Source organism: Elgaria multicarinata, chromosome 20 (genome assembly GCF_023053635.1).
Source record: "Elgaria multicarinata webbii isolate HBS135686 ecotype San Diego chromosome 20, rElgMul1.1.pri, whole genome shotgun sequence".
NCBI classification, from domain to species: Eukaryota; Metazoa; Chordata; class Lepidosauria; order Squamata; family Anguidae; genus Elgaria; species Elgaria multicarinata.
The window spans coordinates 11,418,403-11,432,444 of NC_086190.1; the positions used below are offsets into that span (position 1 = coordinate 11,418,403).

Sequence of the window (14,042 nt, forward strand, 5' to 3'; positions counted from 1 at the left end):
AGACATTCAGTCAAATAAACAAGTTTACTGTAGTTCCATAAATACCTTAGCAAATTTAGCAAAAGTGCACTAATGCCTGATACATAAAACAGACTGAACCTGTTATTACATTTACAGTAAGAATAATCTTAATCTTATGAGTACAGGTCAGTAAAAAGTATTTTAACTAAGGAACAAAGTCCAAAATACGTTCTCTGTTTTTCTAGCACAAGAGTTCCTTCAAAACAGTAGATTCAGTTTACAGTAAAGACAGCAAATCCTGCAGTTCTTTTGGCACAAGGAACATGTGGAACTTATTTTACTCATAACAAACTCAGAAGTGAGTAAAAATGCTAAATTAATCTATAGTGAGGCAAAGCAAATTTTGCCAGTAACATTTTTGCTGAGTGAAAACAGTCTAAACTTTTTCATTAAAGTCTTTAATAGATGTGCAAGAATATAAATGATCTTAGCGGTTTACGGGTTAGTATACCATCTTTTGCACAAATAAAACTGGCCAAAGATCTCAACTAGTTAATTATACAAAACTACAAGAACATATTTACTGTTTTACAATCATTAAATTAGCTAGAGTGTTTTCATTTACATTTCATTTACATACTAAGACAATTATATCATTACCAGATCCATTTGCAATATATTAGGATTTTTTTTAAACCACACATTTAATTACATCCTTCATTTTTCTTTAATTTATAAAACAAGAACTTTATATAAAAAAATTCCCCTTCATCATGGACAGAACATTAGTCATACACTTGCACATGAGCAACTGACTTGAAACCAACAACTTATTTGGCAACACAGCAACATTGTAAATGCCTTAAATTGTAAATAAATCAAGGACTTGTTTTATTATGTCTGTTGAGCAAGTGTGTGTATCCACTCACTCATCCTACTCTGACGTTCTGATATTGCAGAATTATAGAGCAAAGAACCCTCAATGTTATCCTAGCTCCTTTGCCGCAGAACTAGGTGGCATCTGTAGGTCACATCACCATGCAAAACCAGCTGCTCAGTTGTAAATCCAAGATACAGAGACACAGAACATTCAGGGTACACAGAATAATTCACTGAGGAGGGAAAGAAGGTATTCGAAAACTTTTCATGGTTCACTTGAAAAGAAAACAGGATTCTTTCTTAGCTAGGTGACTTAGTTATCTAAGTCCCACGTGATGGAGGAAAGTGCTTCTAACTGAATTACTTTAGTGCTGGTTAGAACATACCTTGCTTAATACAAAAAAACACAGCCCAGAGAGCAATCTTCGTCAACTCTGGATGGGGCTAATAAAATTGAATTATCACGGATGTGCGTTAATTCAGTGGCCAGGGTAAGGGACATACAAAATATAGTCTTAAACTGATGGTTCTTTGAAAGATTTTTCAATACCATGATTTGGCAGTCTTACCCTAGCACCTCATGGACTTGAATACAACTGAGATGTCATGTTCAGCACCTAACATAATGCTGTACGCCCTGAGAAACCTATACAATAAAAGTAATGTGAAAACGGTTGCAAATCATCTTGCATTTTATACCAAATTGGGTGAGATATAATGGCACACAGGGTTTCTCTCTTTTCTGCTGAAACTTCTTTCCCAGAAGCTATTCAGTGTTGGAACAAAAACCTGCTAAAATGAAATACTGCCTCTTATTCTCATCCATAAAGAGGCTGATAATTCTGAAAGGTTTTAGATAACAATGCGCAGTGGTTTGTCCTCAGGTGAATGGACACTTCTTTTTTTTATTCCCGAAACTGACGAACAATAAACCTGATGCAACGTCCCCGTTTTCAAAAGAGGAAATATGGACATGTTTTATATTATAGTCATACAATATTTATACATCTGTTCATTTTCTCCATCATTAAGTTGCCACTTTGATCAAGTGTTGCGTTTATCAAAACATCCTCTTGAAGAGCTGGTCAATGAGACACGCTGAACATCTCAAAGCTAAGTTTTAAGTAGGAGGTGTGCTTTATCAGAAAAAATGCAATATGTTGATAGATATCCTAGAATAGTTTTTCTTAACTGTAAGGCTATGATCCATTACGTTTCCATTGTTCCTTTTGAATATTGCATTGATAAAAATATTATTCAAAAATCTAGTATACAACACAAGACATTGTAGGCACTGCTCAAGTATTTTCAGAAATCCACCATGTGCAAAAATTTAATTCTTCTAATGAGATTTGGATTTTGTTTTTCCTCCCACATTAAGCATAATCCAGATATTTAAATTGATAAATTCTAATTTGGAATTGTTATTGCTGAGACTTCTGTCCCTTTTAAAAGTTCTATGAAGGTATAAATTAATGTTAGATAGCAGCTGTTAGTTGTATGTTCCATCTGTAAAATACTTTTTTTTAAATAACAAGAACTTATTTTTAAATGACCAGGATTTATCAAGTGTTCCAAATATGGAATATTTTTTATGTAGTTTATCCATTTAGGCACTTGAATACTGTACCCAAATTTGTTATAATTGCTAATAAAACACAACTCCTTTTTCTTTAGTATGTATGTGCGTGCATATATATATACACACACATATACACACACACACACATAGAGAGACATTTAAGATAGGTACCACTTGTGAAAAAAGGCATCTAAAGTAAGTTTCAACACCACTAACAATTTTATTCTTCAGGATGTTACACTGTTCTAGTAGGTTGTTGCATGAAAATGTCCATCAGAAGCGTGCAGCTTTGAAAGTGGTTTGGAATCTCTCTCTTCCAAGGATGCAACCAACCACTGATCCTTGATGAAGCAGGCACGAAATGCAGATTTCTTCATGAAGCCAGCTCTGTCAGTGCCCCAAACTTTTTCTTAAAAAAATAGAGGAAGACACCCACCAAAATCATGTTTTTTTGATTTTTCAGCAGCAATTTTTTCTTTTATCATTGGTCTCCACTTAAAACCTTACAGTTTACCCCAGCCTTGCATGCATATACTGTTGTTAAGGATTAAATGTCACAGTTCATTCACATTATTTGTCCTCAAATGTAGATGCCTCTCTCTCATACGGTTTCTTCAGTTGACAGCAACAATGGATTAATATATTCAAATCCTTCAAACTCCGACTGGTCTATTCTTTTTATTACATCTCTGCAAATAGAAGAACACGCACAATTAATTCTTTTTACAACTGTTCTCACGGTTTTGAGAATACATAAAAACAGAACGCCTACTACCTCTGAGTGGTCATCATTGCAATCTACTAATGGAATCTGTGGAGAGCGACTTTGGAAACAAGCCAGGGAGTTGGCATTTACCCTCCTGAGAGAGGGGAAGTAGTCATGTCTAAAGGAAGGCATCTTCCCTCTTAGTTCCTTCTAACTACTGGCAGTCAGAAGAAAGAGCTTCACGAGCTGTGAAGAAGCAGAATGGGTCATGTGATGGTATTTAGTGCTGGAGGCAACCTCCTTCCCCACCAAGTGTTAAATATCCTTCAAGAGTGAGAGAGTAGGTGAAGAAAGGGTTGGTAGTGCGAGACTGGCCTGGTTCAGACGACAATCTGGGCTTTGTGGTTAGCTTAACCACGTTCTGCTGTGGTTAACGCTAACCATATGCGGAATGCTTGCAGGCAACACTTTTAACCCTTTTGTGGTTAAGTTTTCCTTAATTATTATTGGTTAGTGGTGCACCTGATTCCTCCAAGTGATCCACCCCTTATCCCAGTAGCCCTAGCGCTAGGAGCCCTGGGAGTTACGGCCGTCATTTTAGAGCAAGCACCAATGAAATCAGCAATTGCATGCATGCATCACCCCATTTAGTGAGCAGTTCATTTGCTTTCTGCATCGCCATGCCTGCTATACCTCTACAGTCATCACAGGGGAGGGGGAAGCCTTCCGGGACGGCTGCACTAGCTGCGTCATCAGGCAGCGCCGCCACAGTAATCAGAACCTGAAGGGTATTATGGCGCTTCAACGAGGTAGGAGGAACGCATGCTTCGTATGGGGAAATTGCAAGCAGGGATTTAAAAAGCTCTACTGTAAGCATGCTATGCTCAGAAGAGCAGAAATCGTTCTAGATATATCTACCATCTCCAAACTTGCCACCAAAGCCTTAAATACCAGTTCCAAAGGCCCAGCGGTTAGGGCTTGCTTCCATAGGCAGAGGTGCCGATTCTGCCTTGCCCGCTTGTTGGGCAAGGATCTAGTTTAGGCAGGAGAGATCTTGTCTTTCCAATGACAGCTTTGGTGCAGAGTGTTCTCCAAAGCTACTTGTGGGGGCTAGAAAAGAATGGGGGGAGGTGCTCACCCCACCCCTTTCAGCAGAGGTATTTTCCCTTTCACAGTGGGAGATGCGAGCAGCGGTCTTCTGGCTAGAATGGGGATGGGGAACCTCTGATCTGGATACAGCGTGCAAGAGGTCCCCACCTAGCCCATCAGCATGGGGGTCATTTTTGCACTGAAAGGCATTTTCAGGGGGGGTTCACTGCTGAAGGGGGGAAGGACCAACCCTCCCATCCTCAAGGCTATAACCCCCCACCCCCTCAGGTTTGCCCAGACCCAGTATGGCCACTGGGCCAAACATGATACCCCAGCCCTGCTCTAGAAGTTTCTCAAATTCTTCTGCACAGGCACATAACCCATCAGCGTGAGCAGGCAAGGAACATGAAGCACCACTTTGGTACAACTTAGCCCCAGGCTGGGATGAAAGAGCCCCCGGGGCACACCTAAGAGATTTCTTTGTGTCGTACAGAGATTGCCTGTCCAACATACACCAGGTGTCCCTCCAAGGAATGCCCAACATTCAGGAGCAGCTTTTCAGAGGGCACATGGAGCTACAGCAGAATGGTGGGTGAAAGTCCAAATATACACATGGGTTTTGAATCCTGTACCCTAGTTAGAATCAACCATACACAGACAGTTTAAGTGTGGTAGATAAATATACATTCTAATTCCAAAGGCCACAAACGCAGAGGGCATGAATTGGTGCAAGATATGGAAATAAGGTGGGATTATTCCAAGTTCCCATGTAGGTAGTCATTTGCTTATGGTCTGAATGGAAAAAAATATGCCCAAAGAGCCTTCCCCACCCACACCTTTGGTCTTATGCTCTGCTCTCTATCAAACCTGATTCCATACGTTTTGAGTGTCTACTAATGTAACAGATGTTCTTTGATACTATTGCATTTTAATGGGGAGCATTAAATTAGGCTTAGTGCATGCAAAATCAGATCTGCATCCTTCTGAAGAGCTGTATAATTAATATAGGCTTCTCGGACAGCATATTCAGCAACATTAAAACATACTCATCATCTGGAGTTAGCTGCACAGGTTCGCTGGTGAACTGGGTATCAAAGTTATCCAAACCATAGTCATCTGTGATCTGAGGCTGAAATGGAGCGGTTGCTTGCTTCTTTTCCAGCTGAAGGGCATGAATGGAAGGCAGATATTATTAAAAATAATCCATCATTAAAAACTCACACAAATAAACTCACAGCTGGTTAATACAGTTCATCAATCCCCAGCATACTTATTAGCAAATGAGGTGGACATTCTACAGACAAGGATTGTGTGTTTTCTGTAATTGCGCTGTACATCACAGAGGATGGAGTCTGGCCTCTTGGAACCTCTGGGTCTCTATGGTGTGGAGGATAGTGCAGAAACACAGGATCTGTCTGCTATAACCCTAGAAACCAGGTCTTGGGGGATGCTTCCACTGGTCAAGGTGGGGTTTCAAAGTCCTGCACAACTCCTTCCTTTCTAGGGCTGGTCCTTATAAATGTACTACAAACATGTGGGGTTGTGTGTTTTTTGGACAAAACAAGTGTATTATGTCATGCTTTTGTAGGCTAGGATTCACTTCATCGGAGGCATCTGGTATAAAGATGTAAAATTTCTGGAAGTTTTTAAGCCATGGAAAAAAATATTTTAAGCCAACCTCCCCTCCGCCCCCATCTTTTTTTCCTCAGGGGAAAAAACAAACATTTTGGGGGGAAATTAAATCTATGTAGTATTTTATTTCCTATTGAACCTAAACTTATTCTACTCTTTTAACAACATCAAATGTATCACTTATAATCTAATTAGCATATGGAATTGTACTATTTGGCATATTTATGGAATTTTCAGAGCACTTTTATTTATTTAATTTTAGAGTGAAAACCCTGCCAAGGTGGCTCACATTGAAAGGCAACAACACTCTAGTCACATTTACTCAGAAGTAAGATCCACGCCATTTAGAGTTAAGTATATATAGGATTGCACCTCAAAGATATAAATGCCATTGACCCAGATCACATATAATGGTGGCAAATCATGAGTTAATTAAACCATGATTTCCCAGGGTCACGGACCCGGCTCAACCCATAGTATCTTGGGGTTCACATGTCACGAAATAACGTCTGATCAAAGGCTGCATATTCAAAATGGCGCCGGCACGCCTCGTGGGTTAATTAATTAACTAATCCACAGTTTGCTGCCATTATGTCTGAGTGGGACCATAGTTTTGAACAATATACCCAATGCTATTAAGAACTGCAAACTGCTGTAGCCTATGCTACCTAAGTACATATACCTTAGTTTTTGCCATGTGAAAAGTAGGAAACATGAAAGTTGAGAACAGAAACTACTAAATGTGTAGTAAACGAAAGGAAGTGTATTATTTCAACAGAAATAGTCCTGAACACTCACAATATTAAGGACTTGCGGCAAATCTGAACATTGAGTTAAATTTTATAATACCATTGAAAACACTGAACTCTTTAATAGTGGTGTTCTCTAATGATTTGGATTGTCTTTTTTGAGTAAGGAAAAACGTTTCTTAGGAAGCATTCAACTCATTCCAAAAGGTTAAAGTATTTCTTAGGTATTTTCCTTTGTTCCCGCAAATTTCCAATGGAAAAACTGGGGAAGTTTGCTGGAAAAAATGGGAGAAAACAGATTTTTCACTAATTTTCCTGGGTCTTCACATCTCTAACCTGGTGTTGCGTCTGATAAAGTGGACTAGAAAAGCTTATGCCATAAAATACACTTGTTAGTCCTTTAAGATGCTACAACAGACTAATGGCTATTTCCATTGGAAGTATTTTTTGTCAAGGTACTCCCAACAGCTAGCCTAATATTTGCTAACCTGCCGCTGTGGCAGTATTGTCTAGGGAAGATAAAAGGTATAAATGATAAAAGTATGAAATAAAAAATAAATGTGAAAAGACTAAGAGTTTTCTGAAGTGTATAAAACACACAAGCACTAATGCCCAGATGTCATATAAGTTTAATAATGTATTTTGTAAGCTCTTCACAGTTAAGGAATAACTCCTGATGTCTTTGTCATATATACACTTCAATAAGAAACTTTGGCTCAGCTGAGTAGCTAACTAGAGATTTTCAACTGCTTTTAGGTAAGGATCCCCTGTAATGTCATGATACCCCGTGATAAACCTCTATTAATTTCCAGAGCCCTGACCTTGGATCAAGATGGAAGAGTAACCCACCCAAGATATTCCCGCTCTTCACGATTAGTCCAACATTGCTTGTTGAATGAGTAATTAATAGCTCTATCCTCCACCTTTTTACACAGAGACAAGTTAAACTGTGTTCTGAACTTAATTGATCTATTATACTGCTAAAAAGGGGCACTAAAAATATAATAAAACATCTTAATTTTGTATTTTCATCCGCACTCTTCCCCCAGTCTTGTAGACCTCAAGATAGATCAGCAGCTTCTGGCTTTTCGGAACCCAACCCCTCAAAAACAAAAGTAGTCACAGACAATGAAATGGAAACCTTTTGCAAACTACGTTACACAGCAATTAAGAAAACTTAGAGTGGTGTTCAAAGAACCGCCTAAGCTCATGCAAGAGTTTTCAGCTAACCTGTGGATTTTAATTTTGTGCTGTTTTGAATGTTTGGCACACATACGCACCCCAGCCTATCCCTTGTCAGAGTAAAAGCCGTTTGCTGTACAGCATGGGAGAAGGGGTTGCCAAAAATCCAAACTCAGACTCATAAAACTAGTTCCACAGTTCTTTGGATCCTGGCCATTCTTGTTGCAAGAGGTAGCAAGGGTTAGTTTTGTGGTGTCTTAAACACTTTGTGTTTGAGTGCACTTGTACATATGGTTAGGGAGTATGATTCGCTCAGCTGAACATGAAAGGTTTTACAAATGCTAAGTGTGCTTCTGTCGTTTTGACATTTTACAAATACAAATCTATTTTAGTATATGCCAGTAATTACCAAGAACACCCAATTTCTTGCACAGACTTTAAGGTGCAAATGTGACAAAGGAAGACATCCTGAGTGGAGTATTTTCAGTGCCTTCCTACATGTAACAATAGAGCTTAGGCTGAGATGCAGTTTGAGAAATAACTAAATGTACTGAAATGAAAAATTAAACCCCCACTCAGAAGTAAAAAAAGAAAAAGAAAAAAACAGCTGACACAATGCAAATGAAATAAGAAATAAGTACTGCTATCCTTCCTGAGCCCTAAGTATAAGGCAGGTGTCAAAAGTATTATATCGCTCACTGAATCTGAAAGATCTCCACCATTGCTTTCTTTGCCAGAGACAAGCTAGCAGATCAAGGCTGCAATTCTAAACACAATTGCTATGGAATCATAGAATCATAGAATAGCAGAGTAGGAAGGGGCCTACAAGGCCATTGAGTCCAACCCCCCGCTCAATGCAGGAATCCACCCTAAAGCATCCCTGACAGATGGTTGTCCAGCTGCCTCTTGAAGGCCTCTAGTGTGGGAGAGCCCACAACCTCGCTAGGTAACTGATTCCATTGTCATACTGCTGTAACAGTCAGGAAGTTTTTCCTGATGTCCAGCTGGAATCTGGCTTCCTGTAACTTGAGCCCGTTATTCCATGTCCTGCACTCTGGGAGGATCGAGAAGAGATCCTGGCCCTCCTCTGTGTGACAACCTTTTAAGTATTTGAAGAGTGCTATCATGTCTCCCCTCAATCTTCTCTTCTCCAGGCTAAACATGCCCAGTTCTTTCAGTCTCTCTTCATAGGGCTTTGTTTCCAGACCCCTGATCATCCTGGTTGCCCTCCTCTGAACACGCTCCAGCTTGTCTGCATCCTTCTTGAACTGTGGAGCCCAGAACTGGACGCAATACTCTAGATGAGGCCTAACCAGGGCCGAATAGAGAGGAACCAGGACCTCACGTGATTTGGAAGCTATACTTCTATTAATGCAGCCCAAAATAGCATTTGCCTTTCTTGTAGCCGTATCGCACTTTTGGCTCATATTCAGGTGGGACTTATTTCTGAGTAAGCATGCACTGTTAATTGCCACTCTAACCATTCAAAGAAGCTTGGATTTGTGTGCCCAGCCTAAGGAGGCCGCTATTCCTCTAGAGAATGACCAGATAAAACAGGCACAGAACATATGGCTCCCTTTTGAAGATGGTATTTCATCTTGAGTTATCTTGTTATTATGAGACTCCAGAATTTCTGATCATTGTATAGTTAATCAAATTTAACGGACTAGGGTAAAGTATCTTTACAAATATAAGATTAGTACCAGGGCAGCACTGGCGAGAAGTGAAATAAAATGCAACCTGACAAGAATCCTGGCATTCTTAATCTAATGATTTTTCCCTGAGTAACTGTAAAATTGTTTCCCTGTTTCCCTACAGCATTTCCTGTGGAGTTTACAGAGCTTGCAAAATATGCACATGCTTTGCATCAAAACTAGCTGCCCACACAATTAAACCTTGGAGCCAAGGTCAAACAACTGTCAACGCTGCTCATACTATTGAACAGGCAAGAGTTCAATTTCTCATTTATCACATTTTTCTTTCCTCTAAGGAACCCAAGGTGACACATTCTCACATGAGGTAAGGCTGAGAGACAGTGAATGGCCAAAGGTCATCCAGTGAATTTCATGGCTTAAGGAGAATTTGGAACTTGGGGTCTCCGCTCTAAGTCCAACACAATATGTACTACATGGCAAAGATCTCTTGTCAATAGTAATAGACATGACTCAGAAAGAAACACAGAAGAAATCTACAAACCTCTTTACAATTTGGGTTGATTCAGACATCACACAAGACGATGGTTAAAGAAACTTAAGGATAATTTAGTATAACATCTCAGCTGACAAAATGTGTTTTACAAATCAGCCAGCAAACCAGAAACAGAAACTATGATTTGAAGTGGATTTGCAAGCCGTTGTTTGTGTTGACTATAGATTGATATCGTGTCTAACTGAGAGCCAGTGTGGTGTAGTAGCTAAGGTGTTAGTAGTGGGAGTCAGGAAGTCCTGAGTTCTAGTCCTCACTTGGCTATGGAAACCCACTGGGTGACTTTGGGCCAGTTACAGACTCTCAGCCCAGCCTACCTCACAGGGTTATGTACGCCACCTTGGGTTTCTTGGAGGAAAAAAAGGCGGGATTTCAATGCAACAATAAATTTAAAAATAAATAACTACCAAAACCATAGTTACAGTCATTGGTCCCTCCCCAGATGACCCTGCACCACAGAAACAGGAGTGCTGAGCAGATAGAGGGCAAAAGCAGAGAATTAGTACTACACCACGGTTTGCCTATATGTTTGGAAGCAGTTAGTATAAGACATGTTGTTGTGTGATGTCTGAATTGAGCTTTGGAAACTAAGACACTCATCCTCCCTGACTGGTGCTGAAATTACTGCCTTTCGTTTATTGGCTGCTTTTTAATTTTTGTGAACCACTCAGGGAGCTTCGGCTATTGGGCGGTATAAAAATGCAATAAATAAATAAATAAATAAATACTTTAGTGACAAAAGCTGTGTTAGATGCAACACTTTTCTGCAGTAACTTCACACTTTTATCAACATCTCTGGGATTGTTGCGGAACAGGTTTTTGACAGGGTGCTTCGAACATTTACGAGAATGGCTTGTACACACATTTCGAACGATAAACCACCACCTCAAGGGGTAACAAATGAAGCTGAATTGAAGTAATTAGCTTTACCAGGTCCCAGTCTATGCTGCGAAAGAACGTGTGAGACTTGATATCAGAAAATCCAGTTTGCGGTTGGCATCCAAGCCTCTCTTTGGGATCCTAGAGGCAAGAACAAAATTACTTTTCTCATTACTAAACGCTGGCTAAGTGTGAGGACAAGCAAACACACGATTAGGGTGAAATTACGACTTGTATCCTTTTTAAAACTGCAGGTGAAGGGCTGGGACCGCAGGCCAGTGGAGTTTAACCCCTCTCCATTTCAGTCTCAATTAGGGTGACCTTATGAAAAGGAGGACAGGGCTCCTGGATCTTTAACAGTTGTAGAGAAAAGGGATTTTCAGCAGGTGTCATTTATATGCATACAGCATCTGGTGAAATTCCCTCTTCATCGCAATAGTTAAAGTCGCAGGTGCCCTCCTCTCTTTTGTATCTGGTCAAGAGGGCAGGACTCCTGCAGCTTTAACTCTTATGAAGACAAAATTTCACCAGGTGCTACAAGCATTCAAATGACACTTGCTGAAATTCCCTTTAATATACAACTTTAAAGATACAGGAGCCCTGTCCTCCTTTTCATAGGGTCACCCTATCTCAATCAAAATCACCCCCCGTGAAGCAGCAACACAGAAACTCCCACCAGCATCATGTAAAACCAAGCAAGCTTCTGTGTTATTCTGGAGGTCTGGTCTATTCAAGGGCCAGTCAAAGTAGATTCTTTGGACAACCAAGATGAAACTAGACCACTTATGTAAGGAATGACAGTTTATTACAAGAAAAAAATGGATGCAGAATAAAAATACAAAGAAAGCCCACCCTTCTCTTCATCCCACGGAGCTACCATATGCTGGGTCTCAAAGGCCAGAGCTAGTCCTAAGGTTTATCCTGTGATCATCCAGGGTTCGCCCCTGCCTGAGCACTGGATCCCCTGTGTGTCACCTAGATGAACAGGTTTGACCCCTGGACGATCCAGGGATAAACCTTAGGTCTAGCTATGGCCTAAACCACAGCATATCAGAGATTACTCCTCAGACCCAAAATTCTCCAGGTTGGTTGTGTGTATTTCCCCCATGGAGCGACGCCAAATTGGTTATGCCTCAGCCCAATCTTTTATATTCTGACATTCTACCACATAGCCAAAACACTGCAGGCAGGCAATGAGTTGCCCCTATGACTAAGAGGTCTCAACATTCCAACACAGAATGCCGGGGCAGAAGCCCTCTTTATCTCCCTTGCAAGATACCAAAGCCAAGAGAGGAAATTAGGCAACTGCACAAGTGTTGACATGAGGATTGCACCTTTCAGACAGACAGCAATTGTTAACATGTGGACTGAAATGCTTGATATCCACCTCTATGTAAGAAACCTACAGTGGTGCCCAATGTATCTGGCACCTATTCTAAGAAACTATATTAAGGAAAGGAAAGGAACCTCTTGTGCAAGCACTGAGTCATTACTGACCCTTGGAGGGACGCCAGCTTTCGCTGATGTTTTCTTAGCAGGCCTTATAGCGGGGTGGTTTGCCGTTGCCTTCCCCAGCCGTGATTACCTTTCCCCCAGCTAACTGGGTACTCATTTTACCGACCTCGGGAGGATGGAAGGCTGAGTCGACCCAAGCCGGCTGCCTGAAACGATCTTCCGCTGGGATTGAACTCAGGCCGTGGGGAGAGTTTCAGCTGCAGAAACTGCTGCTTTACCGCTCTGCGCCACACGAGGCCTATATTAAACAGGCCTGTATATATTTAATAAACAGCATACAGGACACTTATGTAAGTTCAACACCTGACTTGACTCCTCACCATTTCTTCCGGTGTCATACTTTGATCTTATTTTATCACCTATCCTTTTCAAAGAAAATCACTAACCTTTACCTAGTAATCTTATCTCCTCTGCACCTGCTGCCACTTTTCATTGAACAGCTAAGGCTGCAACTCTAACTATACTTAAGAGAAGGTCCCACTGAAATCAGTTGGAATTGCTTCCAACTCAACACACTTAGGATTATAAAGCATCTAACGAAGAAACGGCATATCTAATTGACCTTAACAAAGTACTACTTGTACAAACCTAATTACTTAAGTAATGAGGGCTTGCAAGATATGGTCAGCCATTTATTTTAGGTTTCGTATTTCATTACTCTTCATTAAGGGCAACCACAAGTTTCTGAAATTAAGTTTGAGATTACGTTTTGTGAGATTTGGAAATGATAACATCCATTAGTGCAACGTTCTTCATTATGTAACAGTGGGGCTAATGGCTGCTTTCTTAAAAAGGAGAAATATCTAACAAGCTCAAATTATGACACGGAGGATGGGATTAATAAAGGGAGCAGAGAGAGGTCAGTGAAAAAAGGGAATTTTGATTAATCAAAAAGAGAGGAACGAAAGACAAGAGGCTGCAAAACTTACCTTATTTAAAAATCCTTTCAAGACATGAGAGGCCTTAACGGAAAGGAATCTTGGAATTCGGATTGGTTTTTCAAGGATAACTGTTTGAAGGAGTGTTTGAAAAAGAACACATTATTCTCTGATATACCAGTACATTAGAAGTATCGCTACTGTTACTAAATAAGACTAGGTATGGGCTTATTATTTAGCACTGAGGAATGTGTAGAGAGGGGACCATGGACTCGATGGCCTTATAGGCCCCTTCCAACTCTACTATTCTATGATTCTAATTGAAGGGCATAGGGGTGGGTGGGGGCACTCCGCTATTGCTAAGCTTCTTCCGAAGGTGACAGGCAGGCTGTAGTGGAAACATTCTCTTATTACAATAGTAATATCCTGCAGAATTTGTCCTCATGTATAAATGGAACTGCAGTACCAGTTTCAATTGATGGAGGGATTTGGAGAGCCTAGCACTTGAAAGGGGAAATCTAGTTCAGAACAGATTTCCACAGAAATAGTTCAAGAGTTTAAGTTTAAGTTTAAGTTTGTTTATTTCAGTCCTAGACCAGCACAGTAATAGTTCAAGGGTAGAACAAGAGTACTTCATTCTTGAATACTGAATTCCGAAATTGTTGGCAAATCTTACTAGCACGTAGAGCGCATTAAAGAACACACACACCAATGGGAGTGTTTCATGATCTGTTGTTAACCCTGTTGACTTCCTAGGCACCTGGAGATAAAAATGCTGTCTACCC

At 40.4% G+C, this 14,042-nt stretch overlaps 1 protein-coding gene across 3 annotated transcripts in view; it reads right to left on the reverse strand.

Annotated features, from left to right (window-relative positions):
• Window positions 1–403: 403 nt before the first annotated feature.
• PRKCZ (protein kinase C zeta) overlaps window positions 404–14,042 on the reverse strand; it is a 112,169-nt gene continuing 98,530 nt past the window's right edge. For all 3 annotated transcript variants that reach the window (XM_063145526.1, XM_063145525.1, XM_063145527.1), the window contains 4 exons: window positions 13,309–13,388; window positions 10,916–11,005; window positions 5,264–5,379; window positions 404–3,111 (listed from right to left, as the gene is read on the reverse strand). In XM_063145526.1, coding sequence (XP_063001596.1) covers window positions 3,024–3,111; window positions 5,264–5,379; window positions 10,916–11,005; window positions 13,309–13,388 — 374 coding nt within the window. In that variant the 3' untranslated portion in view covers window positions 404–3,023. The remainder of the gene's footprint in view (window positions 3,112–5,263; window positions 5,380–10,915; window positions 11,006–13,308; window positions 13,389–14,042) is intronic.